The 18,586-nt window shown below is 36.5% G+C and overlaps 1 protein-coding gene across 1 annotated transcript; it reads right to left on the reverse strand.

Annotated features, from left to right (window-relative positions):
• Positions 1-959: 959 nt before the first annotated feature.
• On the reverse strand, positions 960-18,381 carry CRLF2 (cytokine receptor like factor 2). The gene is made up of 9 exons (XM_008934384.2): positions 18,268-18,381; positions 16,697-16,876; positions 9,445-9,556; positions 8,536-8,708; positions 6,822-6,961; positions 5,932-6,094; positions 3,774-3,888; positions 2,641-2,725; positions 960-1,435 (listed from the first exon to the last, which is right to left on the reverse strand). Exons 2-9 carry the CDS (start codon positions 16,770-16,772, stop codon positions 1,310-1,312), a joined length of 990 nt encoding a protein of 329 aa, XP_008932632.2. The 5' UTR covers positions 16,773-16,876; positions 18,268-18,381; the 3' UTR covers positions 960-1,309.
• Between the last annotated feature and the right edge of the window lie 205 nt (positions 18,382-18,586).

Genomic DNA, 18,586 nt, shown 5'->3' on the forward strand with positions numbered 1-18,586 from the left:
ATCATACATACTTTTAACACTGAAATTTTTTTACAAAATTTGCTTTCAAATAGCATGTCACATAAGTGATATGAGAAAAATCAGAATAGATAAGATTTTTTTCTTTCTGAGCTCTAATTCCTTAGTATATCATATATTAAATTTAAGATTAAACATACTCTAAAATATGGTATGTTTAGAAAATTTTAGGACACTGTTCTAAAATTGTTTTTCAAAACTTTTTGTTAAAAAACAAAACAAAACAAAACAAAACAAAACAAAGCAAACATTTTCTAAAGAAAACCAAGAATCCACCATACGCAATATGAGTAAATCCTAATTTGATTCTACAGCTGCTGCTTGCACCAAACCCCAGTTTGAAATAAATGCTACTCGTTTAAACATAAATACTGTTAAAAATGAACCTCAGCTCTAAAATAAAGACTATAAGATGCTGACTGTACAAAGACTGTAAGATACAGAGTACCCGACCCTTAGATGAGGCACTTGAAGTCCTGTCCTGTTCTATGGGATGTTACTTGCAGCACTACTTGCAGGATAAAATATGATTCAATCCTGTACATCCTCGCTCTTCTGTTCTTAGACATGAGCCTTATTGCTTCCTCATAAAACCTTGAAGGCATGCTATGCAGTGCAAAGTTACACACTGGGAGAAGCAGTTTACAAGAGCAAGAACCTCTAGTCTAAGGAAGGCTTGCAAAGCAGTACCCTATCACTGTGAAAAAGCACAGTATATGGTCTGGTCTTTGTGAGACAGCGAAATCTCTTCATTTTCCCTCTTCATTTGGGAAGAACAACAGTCTAGTTTGCACTGCTCTACATTCCATAAACATGAGGACTAAGTCTCAGCTCTACTGACATATTATGGAGGACCTCTTGTCCTCTCCTGTCGATAGAGGAAAATAAGGCTCAGTTTATTCTCAGAGATTAATACCAATTAGAAAAACAATCCTAGCTCTATAAATTATCAGGAGTTTGCTTCAAACACTGAGTCTGCCCAAGTTATCAGAATTGTTGGGAAAGTCCAGATCCAAGAGATAACACAGCCCAGTGCCTTTGTTGAAGTGAATCTTATCATAATGATCTTTTCTATTCAGTCACTCCCCTAAACTCAACAGGATCTTTTATGTAATTTCCTAACACCTTCTGCATTGTGCAGATTTTATAAAGTCACATACATGTCATCATTCATTAAAATATGAAAGCCAGCAAAAGAAGCTATAGTGTTGGATGCTGGTATCAGGCAGGTAATCTGAGCTGCTTTGAGGTCACTATTTTCAGCCATTCCTGAAAAAGTGAAGATTTTTTCCTAAGGCCCCTGTTTGCCACTGTTCTTTTCATCTTCTTGTTGGCTTTCTGCCTCAGTGATGCACTCTGGCTCTTCATATTCTAGCTTGGTTTGAAGCACCACATGATCAGTTTTGTCTAGCCATTCCTAGGAAAATTAAAATATTGGTGTTGGCAGAGATGAGATATCAATCAAAAGAAACCTGGTTGTAAGACACTGATTTTCCTTTCATAATGGTATCTTTCCAGGATAAGCCACAATGGAGAAGATGAAGAGGAAGCAAACAGACAAGCAGGACATCAGACAGTAGGATGGAAGAAAGACAGAATGGAAATAAAACAGACAGAACTGCATACAAATTCCACTTAATCTCGAGACCACGTTAAATAGATATTTGTATTTAGTCAGGGCCTTTTGAAAATCTGAATGTGTGAAATATCTGGTGCTACCTCCTTGACAGACTTATGCATTCTTCGACCCAAGCCCTGACTTAATCTAAATTAAGACTGAGTTTACATGGAGATTTAGGCAACATAGCATATCTGTATTAAAGTTTCAGTATTAATTTGAATTTGTACCTTTCCTCTTCAGTTTTAGTTTAAAGCTACCATATACAAAAAGTTTTCATCTTGTTATGGAAAAATCATTACTGCTCTTTGATATTGTCATTGGGTTTGTCAATGTAAATATTTGACCTGTTTCCCCTCAGAGGAAACATAGTACTAATTAAGATAAACACTAAAACAGCTAATACAGAAAACTACACCACATAGGTGATGTCAGGGACTCATGAGAAACATTAAGAAAGCAAAAACAAAAACTGTAATCTATTCATCTGTTAGCCATTCTGTGTCTAATAGTTTGGTGACTATGCATCTCTATGGCTAAGAAAGGATGCTTCCTACTGTGACTGATGCCTCCAAAAGCATGAAGTGCCATCACTGGCTCAGCACTCACTGGCTCAGCCATCACTCTGTCAGCACTTCACAAACATAAAGGGTAAGACCAGGCTGAAGCAAACTCCCTGACGTATCATGTGCAGGAATGGATGCAAACACCACAATGTCATCACCATGGATATTGTGCCTCTGGACACCTGTAAATTCTTCTCCAGCAGATTCTGTCTTTTATAACAAGTGTCTTTTCACAGTGCCAAATCAGCACTACATTGATTATACGAGTCCTGGTATTTGCTCTGTGAATCTTCTTAGTGATACTGCTCGAGGGGAAGGACTTTAGGGCTTTTGTCTTGGGTCAGAGTGCTTGTGCCTGTGACAGGGCAAAAATCAGTAGCTACTTTTAAATTATTCTCAACACTGTAGAGTTTACAGCCCTGCTAATGTGATGCTTACCTGGAAGTTTCCATTATGATCATTTAAGAGATCAGCAAATATGTATTTTGGATCTGGTATAGCAGGCATGACTGACATCTGAAGCCTGCAAAAAGTAAAGAAAAATACAAATTGATGTTTCATTATAACATAGCCATTCATACAAAAATTCACTTCAGTGCAGTTCTGTACCCACAAATATATTTTACATGAGAATACTCTAGTCTTGATTTCTTTTAAATGTGTTCTAAAGTAACAAAAGTAGTTATAATAGTATGATAACACCGTGAGGCTAAAGGTACTTTTTCTAATAAATTTTTGACCCAACCCCACTCTAGTAAAATCTGGACTTAATACAATCTTCCAGCTAGTCAGCAAGTGTCATTCTGCTCTATGCACTAGTCAGAGCTTTGCATTTTCTGGCCATGTCTCCCTAGACAGGGAAGATGGTACAGCAACCAGCTGTATTAGCTGGCTTAGAGAACACAAATGTAAATTTGAAACACAGAAGCATAGGAGAAAAGATGCAACCTATGATCTAAAAAGGTGATCGGAGTCCCAAATACTTTCATCTCTGAAAATACTGCATATTTAGCCTTTTTATCCCCCTAAAAAAAGCCAAAATCTGAGACCTTAACAAGTTTCATTTGTTGTTTGGTAGTTGGTTTTTTTTTTTTTTTTTAATTGCAAATTCTAAACATGAACAGCATCATTCAGTTGCAAATCCAAATATTGATATTGTCTCATTAAAGTTGAATGCACTCAAGTTTACTTTATCCTTCTACAAACAGACATTGAGTTTGATGAAGATTGACAAAAGAATGTCCTTTCAGAAGAAGTAACTAAAACGATTGACTTCTCAGGATTTAACTATATTTCTAAATAAAAAGAGAATAATTTAAGTGGAAGAAACAGAATTATAACCTGAAACATAGTCTTTTACCAGAATTATTTTGGTTTTGAAAATTAAAGGCCTTGGTGTTTGGAAGGCCAGAATGCATTATTCCTCAAAGAGTAATTAAGCTACTGACTTTTACATCTCCACAATGACTTCATTTATCCAACAGGAATTTTGATTGCTAAGACTTGATCGTGAATGATAGCTGTATTTTTGCGACATGTTAGTTAGTAGCAACCAACAAAACCATATTTACCTCTGCCGCTTACACAGAAGAATCAGGAGGATAATCATCATCAGAAGTACTGCCAGCAAGCAACTTAAAACTATTACTGTGTTTGACTGAGATGTTCTATCATCATCACATGAATCTAAGAATAATTACAAAAACAGTATGTCAAAAAATTATTTTTTGCTTTAACAATAAATGTTCCTAATCATGCTAGAATGTTAATTTTTCTTTTAAAAAGAAGAAAAAAAACACAGAAAAGTTTTTAAGAACAAATAAAAGAAGTTTACTTGTTCAATTGATACTGAAAAGAAAACCTATACTCATCCAAACCTTTCAACAAAAGAAAACCGTGCTTTTATTTATCTGGATTGACCTGGACAGGACAAAGGAGTGGGCTTATAGGAAGGGTAGATGCATTATGAATGAATCAAGTATTTCTTCTCATCTTCATCATACTGCATTGACAGCGATAAAGCAGCTTTGTGCTAAGATCTGTATTGCATACATCTACTTATGATCACTAAAGCTGCAAATGCTATTTTACATGAAGCCTGAATGTCTTATCTCCCAACAGAAACCAAACAAACAAATCCAGCAAACAAAGCACCAGTAAATCACAAGAGCTAATACCCAGAAAGTAACTAGTGGCAGGACAACATCTAATATGCAGGAACCAAAAAAAAAAAAAAATGCATTTGTGCATTTTTTGCATGCCAAGTATTCTACTTGAAGCTTTTGTAATGCAACCTCAAAACTCTGCCTCCGACTATTAACCTTCTGGTCTCCACATAAATACTCTTAAAAACTAAGTGATTATTCATATAGAAGCAACTGCTTAGCCTATTCCATCTGCCTGCCCTGTTCAGCTTGCCAGGAAGCCACAAGTCAGGTTGTGACCCCTAAGTAAGGTTTTCAGAGTTTATGAAATTTCTTGAACCCATCTTTGTCCGTGGCTTGCTCTGATGTTAGATTCAGAGTCAATAATAACTTGCCCCAGTGAAGGGGCTATGTCAATGCCACTTCTGATCCAGGGGCACCCAGAGTCTCTGACCATTAGTCTGTCTCCTCTGTGCTTTCCTTCCTTGCAGGTACCTGCTGGTAGCCTCTGGTCAAATGGTTCAGGTAGGGCTGATATGTGGTCACCTCTCAGAGGTGCATAGGAAGACATGGTCCTCTGTGTTTCCTTGGAGACAACTGCCAGACACATCTGAGGACATGCTTGTAGGCTCACAATTTGCATGGTGGAGGTCAGCGCTGTGGCCACTACTGCACAGGGTACACATACCTATGCTCCAGGATTTCATCCCAGCTTTGCATATATAGATTTTCTTCAAGAGATCTAATAGCCCATTGCATTTTAGAGAACTCAGATCTTGGTACACTGGACATCTGTCTCATAATTGTGATAAAGCCTAGTGGGTAGCATTTTGTGCCAGCTGATATAATACAAATGTGTTAGTATGCTGTGTGGTCTTTCCTTTACTACAGCAAATCCGGGTTTTAGTTTTGGTAGTCAGTAGAAAAACTGTTTCATCAAAGATCTAATTGAAATCAATCACATTCAGATGTATCTGTCTGGTGGGAAAGCAGTTCTCATACTGGCTTTACTTCCATTTATTCTCTTTTTCCCCATCATCCCTCCTGTTTTGATCCATCCAGCACCTATGAACACCAGACTTCTGTGACCTCTGGTCCAGTAGTCCAACTGGATATACTTTCAAAATAAATTGCATTCAAAAATGGGGCATCAAGGATTTTCTTAGAGTTCAGGTTTGTTGTCCAAATATCCTATGAGGGCACCCCCCACAACACCCACATTCACAGAACCCCCATGTATCACATCACTGTTACTGAGGGACCCTAGACACTCTAGTAACACAAATAATAAGAATATTCTTAACTTTGCTGATTATGACATAAATTGATTGCTTTATGGGCCATCAGGAACAAAAGGGACGGAGTTAAACATGGGCAATTAGATATCCACATGAACTTTCTTTGATAACAGAAGATGGAGGACAGTAGTGCAACATTCATTCACTGTGTGTTCCCAGCATCTTTTGCAGTCTTCCCTTCCCCTTTTGCACTTAGACTATACATATATATATGTGTGTGTATATATGTGTGTGTGTGTGTGTGTGTGTGTATGTATATACATATATACATATATATAAGCTGTTACCTAATAACGTGCCATTCTTCCAAAATGTTTCTGCTTCCCAGTCACTGCTGTAATTAACTACGTTGCAGTGGGGTACTAGTCTCTTCAGTCTGACCCGGAAAGAATAGCATTTCCTTGAATCAAAGCCTTGATCTCCAACACGGCAACATCTGGAAGTTCTGGACTGAGAAGGAAGGTGTATTGTTGTTAATTCTAATTTTCAAGGTAGTGCTTCAGAATGCTACACTCAGTCATGGCCACAAGACAAGGGATAGAGCAACCCAAAACCTCAGAACTGAATGCTGACTTCTCTGCATTTCAAGGAATTCTGTTTCTTGATTAACTTTTTACTATTCATATCTATTCCACTTGATATGATATTGAGTTGAAAGTCAGAACAACCATTACGTCGTGCACTGTGTTACATCTGCATTTTTACAAAATACAAAGAAACTTCGATCCACAAAATATTTACAAGTTATATTTGAAAATTGAACGATTTAAGTTGATGAAATAATATTTTGAAATACTTAGCAGTTAATTTGAAAATAAATAAAAATCCCATGTAATTTTGTTTTTTTCACACTATTTCATTAGTTTTTCTTATTTTTCTCTCTTTCGTCTACTCTGCTTTCTTCTTTTATCTTTCCATACTCTTTTATTCTTAATGTGAGACTTTTCCCTTAGATTGTCCTTAGCTCTTTGGGTAGCAACTGGATATAACTCATAAAGTAAATTATTTCTGGCATTGCAGGAATCCAGGATCCTAAAAATCTAGATGTTTTCTGCTACCAGCCTTATTTGAAAATATAGGACAGGAGAACAATTTGAAAACAACTCTATTTCACATTCTATGGAGATGCTATTCCAGCTCCTTCCAATGTTGATTAAAAACGGGGCATTCAACTCACTTGCCACTCTTTGTCAAACGTGCTTTTGTATTGAAGCTCAAGTCTCAAGCACTTCACAGCTCTCTCTGGTTTATTACAGCTCACAGTAACTGTGTCCTCTTTCCAGAAGAAGGTCACATTTTCTGGTGGATTGGGCTTTACTAAAAAGAATAGAAACAAATTTTGCTATAAACTCTGAAAAAGAAGCACCTCCCACTTAAAATTATTTTTGTTCCTTCCTTGTCTCAGTTTCCCTGAATAGTAATTGGAGAAGGTGGACTTTCTTCTTGTTGGATTTGCTTTTGTGGCTGATCTCCCTATTGACCATCAGAGTGGAGCCTGGCACCACAACGCTGCTCACCATTCGAGGTGCCACATTAAAGGTGGTTACTATCTCATGTCAGGAACCTACTGCAAGTGCTTAAGAAAGGACTCCGGTCTCCTCATACTCCCTGTAATTTAGAGAAAGAAAAAGGCTTCTTCATTGGAAACAAAGTGACAAATTCGGTATCATAAAGACTCCAAGACACACCTGTGCAGCTGCTGGAGGCTGTGTGGGATATGGTGGGGCATCTACAAAAAGCACTGGGGTCCCACCTGTGCACAACTGAATCTACCCATCAGTCTTCTCAGGTGGTCGGAAGACAATGCCATGGTTTGAACTACACAGGTGGTTAATCTTTAGTAGTGGGAAATGAAGGGGTGAGAAGATTGCTGCCTGCTTTCTCAGTCCTAGTTCCCTTTTTGTATTATGAAAATGCTGCCCTCCTAATTTAAATACTTTAGTCTGGTGCCTGATGTTTTTTCTTTGTTACCTAACCCTTTTGAAATTCATTTTATTATCAGTGGGTGTTTAATAGCCAAAATTTGAGGATCAGTCTGCAGTTTTCCAAAATTTAGCAGATATTGTCAGAATTATGACATACAAAAGTATTCTCAAAATTCAATACCTTGATAGATTTTTGTTTAATCTCTTTTGCTGAAACATTATAATCAATTTGGAATACACTTTTTTTTCCAGATAATTCTCCATTGTATATTTTCTGCGAGATTTGTATTAGGAAAAAATCCTTCCACTTTAAATGCTGTAAATATGTGAAATTCCAGAAGATTTTGATAAACTAATCTCACACTAGACATGAAATATGTATTTGGGGGAAGGAAAGATTTAACAGAAATAGGAATATCATCTCTCTGCTAGTAGTAGGATGTCCCTTTTACTCTGTACCAGAGCCACTCAGCTAATTTCTGTTGATATCTGATGAGGGTTTTGTGACAGTAGCTTTGATAAGAAGTAGTTTGCTGCCTCATATTGCATGGAAGATGACAAAATAACAGAAGGTTGAAAATATGAGAAAGATCATAATTCTAACAGTCAGTACTAAGACAAAAAACTATGAACTTTTATTAATTTTCCTGATGCGATTACCAAGCAGGCCTGCACTAGACAAAGTACACCTACTTTTTTTTTTTTGTATTTTTGTTCTGATTTTGAAATTGTATTTTGTGACAAATCTGACTGTCCTATGCTATCTCACTTAGCTTCAGCTGCAGGCTGTAACTACTGGTGACAGCAAGGGAAAAAAATCAGCATGAAATAAGTATAATTTAGTTTTGACACACACACAAATAACATTTTATCTGCTAATATAACTGATTTATTCTCAAACTCAGACAATGGAGAATCAGTGAGGGTACTGGGACTATCAAAGTAGTTGTGACTTTGCATACTTACTATAAAAATCAGATTTTAATTTTTTAGAAAAAAACTCTCCACTTCCGTTGCTGTTCCTAATAGAGATGGCAAGGGTGGGTCCTTCTGTCTTAAAAAGACACCCAAAATTATAATCTTGATCCAATAAATACGTGGGACATGGCTTCCAAACTTTGTGCTTGCCTTCATCAAATCTATAAATGAAATAGTATTAGTAAATGGAAAACTTACCAATTAGCACATGTCAATTCAATTAATTTTTGTTACTGTTAGTAATTTTTCTTCCTTCTTTTTTTTTTTCCCCTAAACATTCCTACCAAGGGAAGTCTGAGCATGGAATTTCTTGAAATGACAGATTTCACAGCGGTGTGAGGGAATTCATCGCTCAAAACTTATTGAAATTCTAGCCCTAGGCTTTGATGCAGTCTGACATAATCAAGTTTCCTTCATGCTGTTGTTTTCTAATAAGAGAATTACTTGCTCAAACAGATACTTTTGTGATTCCGTTTCCAAAAATGTACTGCAAAAAGTTCTTTCACATGTACTACCCAATAAGAAAAGATCAAGCATTATGACTGACTTTAACCAAAATATTAAATTTCTGTTAGTCATTAATTATGTCAGTTAATAAAGAAAATATACACACATATGTGGAAAACCCACTTTCAATACTGTAATAAGCATTAGCATTCAGCACAATGGCAGAAGAGAGACAAATCTTTCACATGATATCTGTGGTGACAGGCTACTCACCAGGCTTGTTAATTTGTACACTTCTGTAACAGTTTGAGAATATAAACAGGTTTCATGCTGGATATTAACAAATGTTAAAACTCTTTTCAGTTCACAGAAGACTGAAATAGACTTAGATATTTCAGCCTTCCAAAGCAAACCCTTAACAAGAGAAGGATAGGCATTGACAATACTCACGTGTAAGAAAATGACACATTCTCATTGCGAAAAAGCTCTCTTGCTGCCCATGTGATCTGCATCTTCTCATTATTGAAATTGATTATTTTGGTCTTGATGGCATCTTCCAAACCTACCCAGGACAATGACAGAGAATATGGTTTCAGGAGTAAGTATGGAAAGCATTCCTTGATATTTATAGGCAACCAGTATTTCAAAGATATGTATGCAGTAGTCCCAGGTGATCATAAAATAAGAAGACATAAGAACTTCTAAAATACAAGGAAACAGTAAGATAACCTAGAGAGATTAAAATTAGAATTTCAAAATAGCAAAATGAAAGTCTGCACAGCAACACTAGGGAAAGATTTGGCCCCATGGTCCCTTGGCCCAAAGATGTATACTGGGCCACGTGTATGCAATGCCTACACAGGGCCTATACAGGGCATATATGCAGGGCCTATGCCTTAAGGCCAGCTTATCCCCATAATACCTACTAACGAAAACTATTTGGGAACTAATGCTATATGGAACCTCTGTGTAAACTGCCAAATGTTTACTGTAAGAAATAAGGAACTGACACCATTGGTCCAAACCAGTCAAGAGCCATAGGAATCCGGAGCAGGTCAGCACAAGTAGGGGTATTACATATTTGATCTATGTGGTTCTGGCCAATTCCACCGTAAATACAAGTGTGATCATTTAATGTTTTTTGACTGTACACAGATATTATTTCCTCTTGTGATCATTTCCTTGTTACAGTTCTTGCTAGGGAAACAGGTATTTTAATTCCATGTCCACCAGGATTTCACCGAAGATAGAACCTGGCATTGAAGAAATGGAGAAACTAAGAAGGCAGAAGGATTAGAAATCCATTCTATACTAAGGAGGAGGACAGATTATTTATTTTGTATTCTAGAAGATGTGAAATTGTATTTAATTTAATGAAAAAGATAGAGAAAGTTTATCTTGAATACCAGCAAGAAACCACTTGAAGGAAAAAACTGCAGACTGCTATCTCTAACCATGAAGTGTCTACCACTAAAAACCTTTGCTGGAATATTCCTGCCTAGAAGGAAAATATAGGATTTTAGTTTTGATTGCTGTTTACATTTTATGCCACTCTGGACTTTTGAAGAGGCTTGTGGTGGAAAAATTTAAAATCATTTCTTATGAGCTTTTCATCACATTCAGTTGTTCTGATTGTTTCATGGGAATCACACATAACTATTCTCAGGGTTGCTATCTTTTGCTCCATAATCGATATTAAGAATGTGAGAAAGGCATGTTAGTTCAAGTAAGCATTTTGCCTATTTTTATGCCTATATCTCTATGTCTAGATATTTTATGACTACTCTAGTTAAAGTTAGTCAGAACACTTTTGTATAGATGTATTTGTATTGTAATACATTGTTTTGTCAAAATTATTCAAGATGGTTATGACAGAAATCCAGGAGATACTGGGTAGATGTAGCTGCAGGTTTTTACCAGAGCTCCAGGAATCACATAGCAGAAAAGATTCTGCTCTTATTCAAAAGAAAGACTTGAAACTAACTCCTCCAGCTCCTAACTAACGCCTGCAGGCTTGTTCTGTATTGTTTTCTCAAACAGAAAATCTTGTGTGTCAGTACTACTACAAGCAGAGACAAAAATAGAAGTTAAGACCCTCAAAAGGTATAGTAAAATGGAGTTTATCCAGCCATTTCTACCTCTGTTACAACAGACTACCTACGTATCTCTTGTTTCCTAAGTTCTCAAGCTCTTTGTAAGTCCATCTACAGGTCTAAGAGATGATTTTTTCTTTAACTAAAGCCACCAAGAAATATGATGGCAGAGTCTCTAACAGTGGATTCTTGGTCTGCAATTACACTAATACTTCTTAACTTTTATAAACTGCATAGTTGTGCTCCGCAATATGTATAGTGTAACTGAAACCCATATGACTTCTTGGACATATTTTCTATAAAGGTGGATAAACATATATTTAATATATATTTGAATATATAATTACATTTTTTCCATCTCTAAGTAAAACTGACATTTTAAAACCAAATATAAATACAAATAATATAAATATAAATATAAAATAAAATATAAATACAAATAATATAAATATAAATATAAATAATATAAATGTTAGTGAATGGAGAATACTGTACTGTCCTGAGATAATTTTTATGAATTTAGACCAAATCCTTTCAATTCCCTCTAGAAGCAACAAAATATGTACTTCCTACTTTTTAATAATGTCTGATTGCAGATATTTTCGCTTTGAGAAAGAATTGCTAATGATCATTCTTCAATGATGAAAATAAACCCAGGAAGAGTACTTGCTTTCTTAATTACATATTTTCAAGGATAATTAAATTCAAAATTAATTCCAATGCTGTTTCTATGTGTAATATAGTTTGGCACAATGACAGAAAGAAAAATTCTGTTTGTAGGGCAAGGTTTTGAAGAATTTTTCAAATCAAAAACAAGCAACCTTCTTCAGTTTATTCTCAGAAGGTGACTTAACATCTCTGCAAAGAACTGTGTACACTCATCTTCCTGCACTTTGTGAAAATAATTGAAATAACCTATGTACTGAACTGAGGGGAAGGCTGTCTCACCTACAGGATGGCAAAAAGAGTAGGAGTCTGAGAGTCCCATCTTGGGTGCAGTCAACTAATCTAAGATGTACCAGATGAACAGTGTCAGCTCCAAACCCTCACTTAGATTTGGGCAGCTCCACTGAAAAACATTGCAGTGAATTTTTCATTATTTGGAGAGTGAGCTCAACAACCAGAGTTTATCCTATTGCTCTCCAGTTGTGAGGTTGCAGCTGTTGGCCCAGGATGTGAAAAATCATCTTGCATTGACTTCTAGTGGTCAGCAAATAGTGAAGGCTGGGTTTATATATAAGACTGGTCTCATGTTGCTCAGTGGTGTCAAGCTGCTAGTATCTGCTGTAGAGCTGCTAGCATCTGTAGACTGAAGGCAATTGTAAAGCAAAGAGACTACTTCACTGGTGAAAAGCAGGTGTTTGAAGACATCTAATATCAGTAAAGGTTCCGGGGGATCTTGTACAATTTGCTAAGAAAAGCAGTTGTAACCATGGAATCATGGAATCATAGAATCTTCACTTAGCCTGGATTGAAGGGGACCTTAAAGATCATTTAGCTTCAACCCCCCTGCCATGGACAGGGACACCTTCCACTAGACCAGGTTGCTGAGAGCTTCATCCAGCTCGGCCTAAAACACTTGTAGGGATGGCACATCCACAGCCTTTCTGGGTAACCTGTTCCAGTGCCTCACAGTAAAGAATTTTTTCCTAATATCTAATCTTAACCTACTCTCTGTTATTTAAAGCCATTCCCCCTTGTCCTGTCACTACATGCCCTTGTAAAAAGCCTCTTTCTATCATAATCACTCTGAGGTATTCAGTCAATTTGGTCACAAGGGCTTTACAGGTGTAGAAAAAAGGAAGGAAGAGGGAAAAAGGAGTTTATAGCCTAAATACAAAATACCATTAACAGAAGAGAAGAAAGGAGAGGAAAAGATTGTTTTAGGTATCTCAAAGAGGGAAAAACTGCAATGCTGAGTTTTATCCCTCCAAGTTCAAAGTGCTAAAATAATATTATACTGCTACTTTTTTTTCTGAATTTCTATCTTACTGGGAAGTATAACTTTTTTTTTTTTTTTGTAAGTATGCTTATAGGGAAATTGTTGGAATTAAGAGAGATAGCAATGGTTCATTAACTGTGAGAGAGAACACACCGAAATTTTTTATGTAAATTTTTTTTCACACACCTGACAATAACTATGGTGACAATATTTAGACTGAATTTGCTTCTCAAATAGGTGATGTGTGATTGGGAATCTTCTTGAACCTGCAACTATCCCACAACCGGCCAGCAGAGAAGTAAAAGTAGAGATTTTGGTTGTAAGCCACCTTTCCATCTCTGCACAGGCCAACTCTTGAAATCCTTTTGCAGGGCACCCCATTTTCCCTCAATACAATGCAAAAAGGACACCAACACTAAAACCTTGATATCCATAAAGTTATTTTAATGGGGTGTTCAGTCTCTTCAAACTCCATGTGGGTTAGTTGAGATAGGATTGTCTCTAGAGAAGGATGATAACAAAGAAACCAGAGGAACCACATGGAATTTCCTCACATTACAGTAAAAAAGTAAAAACTGAGGGTCTGATCTGACCAGCCAGTTCAACAAAAGACATCATTTAATTCTGAACTTTAAATAACACTCATTATTCTCTATTTTTTTCATCTGTACTATAAATGTACACTACTTATTAGAGACTGCAATTCAAAGATGAAGACTAAATCTTGGGTTTGGCAATGAACATATTTCAGATGACAAAGAATATTGGTTTGGGTCCAGTCCTGCAGAGACTTATTCATGGACTTAACTTTATAACCTCTGAGTAGTCCACTTGACTTCAGCAGGATTAGTCAGTGTGCATCAGCTTAAAAACATATATAAATCTTTCTAGGATCAGAATATTTTTTTGCCAAAAATACCTACATGTTATAAATTAAAATGTTGTGATTTTAACATATAAATATAAACTCCCAAACCTGCACTTATTTATGCACTAAAATAGAAGGTAATGCAATATTAAATTTTTTAATAATAAATAGAAACAGTTAATTGAAATAAAGAGAAATTGTAATAAACTATCTGGTGATATATACATATTCTTTATATATATTCTCTATACACATTCTTTCCTGTGCTCTAGTTTTTAAGGGCTTCATCAGAAATCAGTCTCAAAGTAATTAACTAGGTATGTAGGACAGAATCTTAACGATTTTTTATTGTTAAAGACTTTGTTTATAGAGCTCTAGTCACAATTTTCTACCATGCATCCTAATTTCATGGGGTTTATAGCCTTTTTGAATGCAGTATGGCTTGTGTTCCGTGTAAATTTACAGTAAATATTTACATGCATTGTTTTTTGCATTGTTTCAAATTATAATGTGTAAATGTTGCATAATTCACATTTCAGCAAGAAAAGGTACATAGTCTAAGTGAGGTTTTTAAAGTTTGGATTAGATGGACATCAAATCCTCTGAGGATATGTATGGATTTTCCTTCTGGTGATGTTTCCTTTTCAGTAGCTATACACCTATACTTCTGCAGGCAAAATCATTCCTATCTTCTGTTAAAGGAAACAGAACAGAGGGGACCGATTCTCTACCTTTATTTGTTATGGAAATTTTATGAATTCAACTGCAACATCATGGATCATTCTCAGCAAATGTGCTAGATCTTCCACAGTAGTTGCAATTTTTTAAGGCCTTCTTCTAATTATGATCCTAGAGGCATAAAATACAACAAAGCAACACATTTATAATTATTTTTTCTATTATGATAATGGATAGGTGAAAAGGTCAAAAATATTATAAATAAGGAATCACTGGGCTAAAAAGTGGTGGCAGCAACTTTCTGTCTGAGCATGACCTGCTTGTCTAGTTGGTATGCAATATGTTGCAGTGCTGTAGGACACATACTGGTGCCCTGGAGCAAAAGCTTCAGAGAATTATCCAAGTCTACCTCTTCCATAAAACCAGACAGGGATTGGTAAGGTTATGCCCAAGACTTTAACCTCACTTGCACTGCTGGGCACCTAATTCGTCTCAGGACAGAGAAGCATGGAAAATACCATGGTGGTGTGTGGAGAAAGCACTTCTACAGGGGAAAAAATTTCCTTGAGCATCAAATTATGCAGATGCAGCCATAAGCAAGGGTATAAGCAAGTACATTCCACCTCCAAGTCACTTTTCAAAGTTTATTACTGAGAAAAAATACTATTGAGGGGAAACATGTAAAAAGGCTTAATGTCATGGAATAAATAAAAAAAAAGAAAAAGGAAAGGTAGAATGTCAATCTGCAAAGATAACAGAATGGAACACGCATGTATTGGAACATTTGCAACCTCATTGATACATAACAAAGAAGAAAAACCACTTTTGATTTCCTTACACTGATGAAACCTGATAAGTAATCACATGCTGAACTTCCGCATATTACAGCACACTGTACAGAAACTACTGGAGAATAAGACCCAGATCTGAACCTATAGTCTTTATTTACTCTCAATACTACTGATCTATGAAGAATAGTTTCATTTTTTTAACTGGAAAAAATTTAGGCAGAAGTGCAACTCATCGTGAACATGGCTGCTGAATTGAATGCACAGGACAGAGGCTGAATAGAAAATCTCTTTCCAAGAACGTAACAAGACAGAAAGGGAGAATTCTTTTTATACATTTTGAGGCATAATCTTAGAGTCCATCAAACTGAGTGGTTTGTTTTTTTTTTTTCCAGAAGATCGCTTACCTTTGCTAAGAATTATGACACTTTACATCATATAAGCATCACAACTGAAATTTTCAAATTGTGTTCTACAAAGCCCTGCCATCAGTACAGCATGGCTGTAGGTGATTACCATCTCAGGGCAGGGAAGTCACATGCCCTCACAGGACAGCCAGTGACTCACAGGAGAAATTAACCCTGAAAAATCAGGTGGTGCAGTATTGTTGAAAATGGTACTTACTATTGGGGGAACAGAGAGCTGAGTTATAGGTTGATGAGTTTATAACTTTAAAGCACTTATTTTTCCTTATAAAATGAGTGACAGAGAATTTGCAATGAATTAAAAAGAGTGAAGATTACATTACTGATGTATGTGTTGGGCTGTATGTTAGATTCGTGCAATGATCCATTTGCCTTTGGTAAGCTATAATTAGTGGCATTGCAGACAAATACATGAAGTAGAGATCTTATTTATTGTCTTTATCAATTTTGCTGTCTAATAATACTTTTATCTTGATACGTTCTCAGGAATAAGATATTGTTAGTATTTTCCCATAGTGTTCATTCTTTAAGGGTACTAAGCATGGAAGTCTTATCTGGAGTGTGTTTTATCCAATGTTTGTTGAACGTGAAGGCTATCCTTTCTCGAATGAAATCTGCACTGTTATAATATATGTCTTAGAAAGTAAATAGTCATGCTTAAAGAACAAACACAAGTTTAGCAAGATCTGCCATCATTTTTAATTAGAAAACCTCCATAGAAATCTGTTATTATATTTATTTTTTTCTTAAGAATCCACTTTCATTTCTGCTGGATATGAATTTTTTTTTGTTCATTGTTTTCATCAAAAAAGTACTGAATATTGTAACACATGAGGTAAAGTACACACAGAAATATTGCTGGCTAATATATCAATTTCTTAAATAAATATCTTGGGATTTAAACTTACCAGAAGACTGTGCTTGAGAAGCCACAAGGTTGCCCAGTGTGATGATCATTGAACACGCTTGAAAGATGAGTCTCATGGTTGGAGTGACACAACAGACTATGAACACATGAGTAATCGTAATTTCTGGATTTACTATTTGATCACTTTATACCAGAGGCTGGAAGAAACTGGAGGAAATGACTGCAGGAAATAAAAAGTTCAGAGATATCTAGCTACAAATAGATCAGAAGTGCAGGACCTTCTTTATACTATGTAACAAAACAAAACAAAAAAACCCTATAAAAAAGTAATTCCTCAGAATATGAGTATTACTCTTGATATCTTTACCTTCTCAAAGCTGTATCAGTCAGAAATGACTGATCCAAACAAGGACCAGGTTGCTGTGCATAGTTATGACTGCACAGAATAACAGAATCAATCACAGAGTCACGGAATGGGTCTAGAGCATTGAAAGGGACCACAGTGGAGCATCTGGTCCAGCCTCCCTGCTCAAGCAGGGCCATCCTAGAGCACATGGCACAGAATTCCTTCCAGAGGGTTCTTGACTATCTCCAGTGAGGGCGGCTCCACAACCTCTCTGGGCAATCTGTTCCAGTGCTCAGTCACCTGCACAGTAAAGATATTTTTCCCCTGGACTACATTTTTCTTCCAGTGTCTCAAGTAGGGAGGGAGAGTAGAAGCTTTGTCAACAACACATGGTACTAGGTAGGAAGCTGGATCATGGCTGGGAATACACCCAGAATTGCTGTCAGGATTTCTTTCTAGGCTTGTTTTCATTCCTCTCAGAGCTTTTCCTAAAATGTTTACCATCCTTTTTAACTCAACAGTACTGTTTGTCAGATGAAATCCTTTTCAGCTTTTCGCATATTCAAAGTCCCCAGCTAGGTAACGTGATATCAGTTTTGTATCTTGCTATTTATTTTTCTTTGGTTGGCTACTTTCACTATCTTATCCATTGCTTGTCCCAGGAAGACCCACTCAAATCTCAGTCATTCTTGGAAACCCCAGCGCGACTGTCTGACATACATACAGCATTCTGTTAACTGTCTAGCCCATGCTTTGATCAAGTTCCTCCAGGGAGGCATTAATTCCTGGAACTAGAATAACAAGCAACACAAGAGTGAAATTCTAAACTAGGTCATAGGTGATAGATAATGGAAAGCTGAAATTGCTCACAGTTTCCACAGTCAGCATCACAAAAGCCAGTGAGATACACAAACAAAGGCAAACATCCCAAATCCTTTGGTTCCCCAGGACATGGCAACTCCCATATGTCCCTGTTTAGGTTAAAATCACATTTTCCTTCCAAAAAATGTGTCTCGTCTTTCCTTACAGAACACATGAGTGTGATGGAGCTGAGTTTGTCCCTGTCTGCTTTTCATACAGATGAAACACCCTGGACTACAGACTTCCTAAGGCAGACCATTCTTTGGAGGAAACAGGTATGGAAAAATAATATAAAAAAGAAAAGATATCTAAAATACCCTCTGGACTGTAATTATTCTGATTTTGAGACACTTCCTCTAAAGTGAGGTCTAATTCTCAAGTGACAACAGTGCATTTTCACTCACCATTTCCTTCTACCAAGTGTTTTGGAACCAGAAGTAATCATTCCTCCCACCAGTCTCAACTTCTTTTTCATATACTGAGGGCCTCTTGAAGTCAAACAAAATTTCTCTTTTTATGACTTTTGAACCCAAACCTAAGGCTGAGGTCTTGGGGAATAAAAAAAAAAGCAACAGCTGGGTAAAAAAAAAAACTACTTGCATAAAGCTGATGCACTGTCAAACTATTTTTGCTACTGCTGAGAGAAACATTAGATTTGGCACTTGAGGGACAGAGGGCCTAGGCACTTCCCACCTCCCCCCCATGCAGGCAGACACTGGCCCA

Source organism: Manacus vitellinus, unplaced genomic scaffold (assembly GCF_001715985.3).
Source record: "Manacus vitellinus isolate BGI_N305 unplaced genomic scaffold, ASM171598v3 scaffold_7_pilon, whole genome shotgun sequence".
Taxonomy (NCBI): Eukaryota; Metazoa; Chordata; class Aves; order Passeriformes; family Pipridae; genus Manacus; species Manacus vitellinus.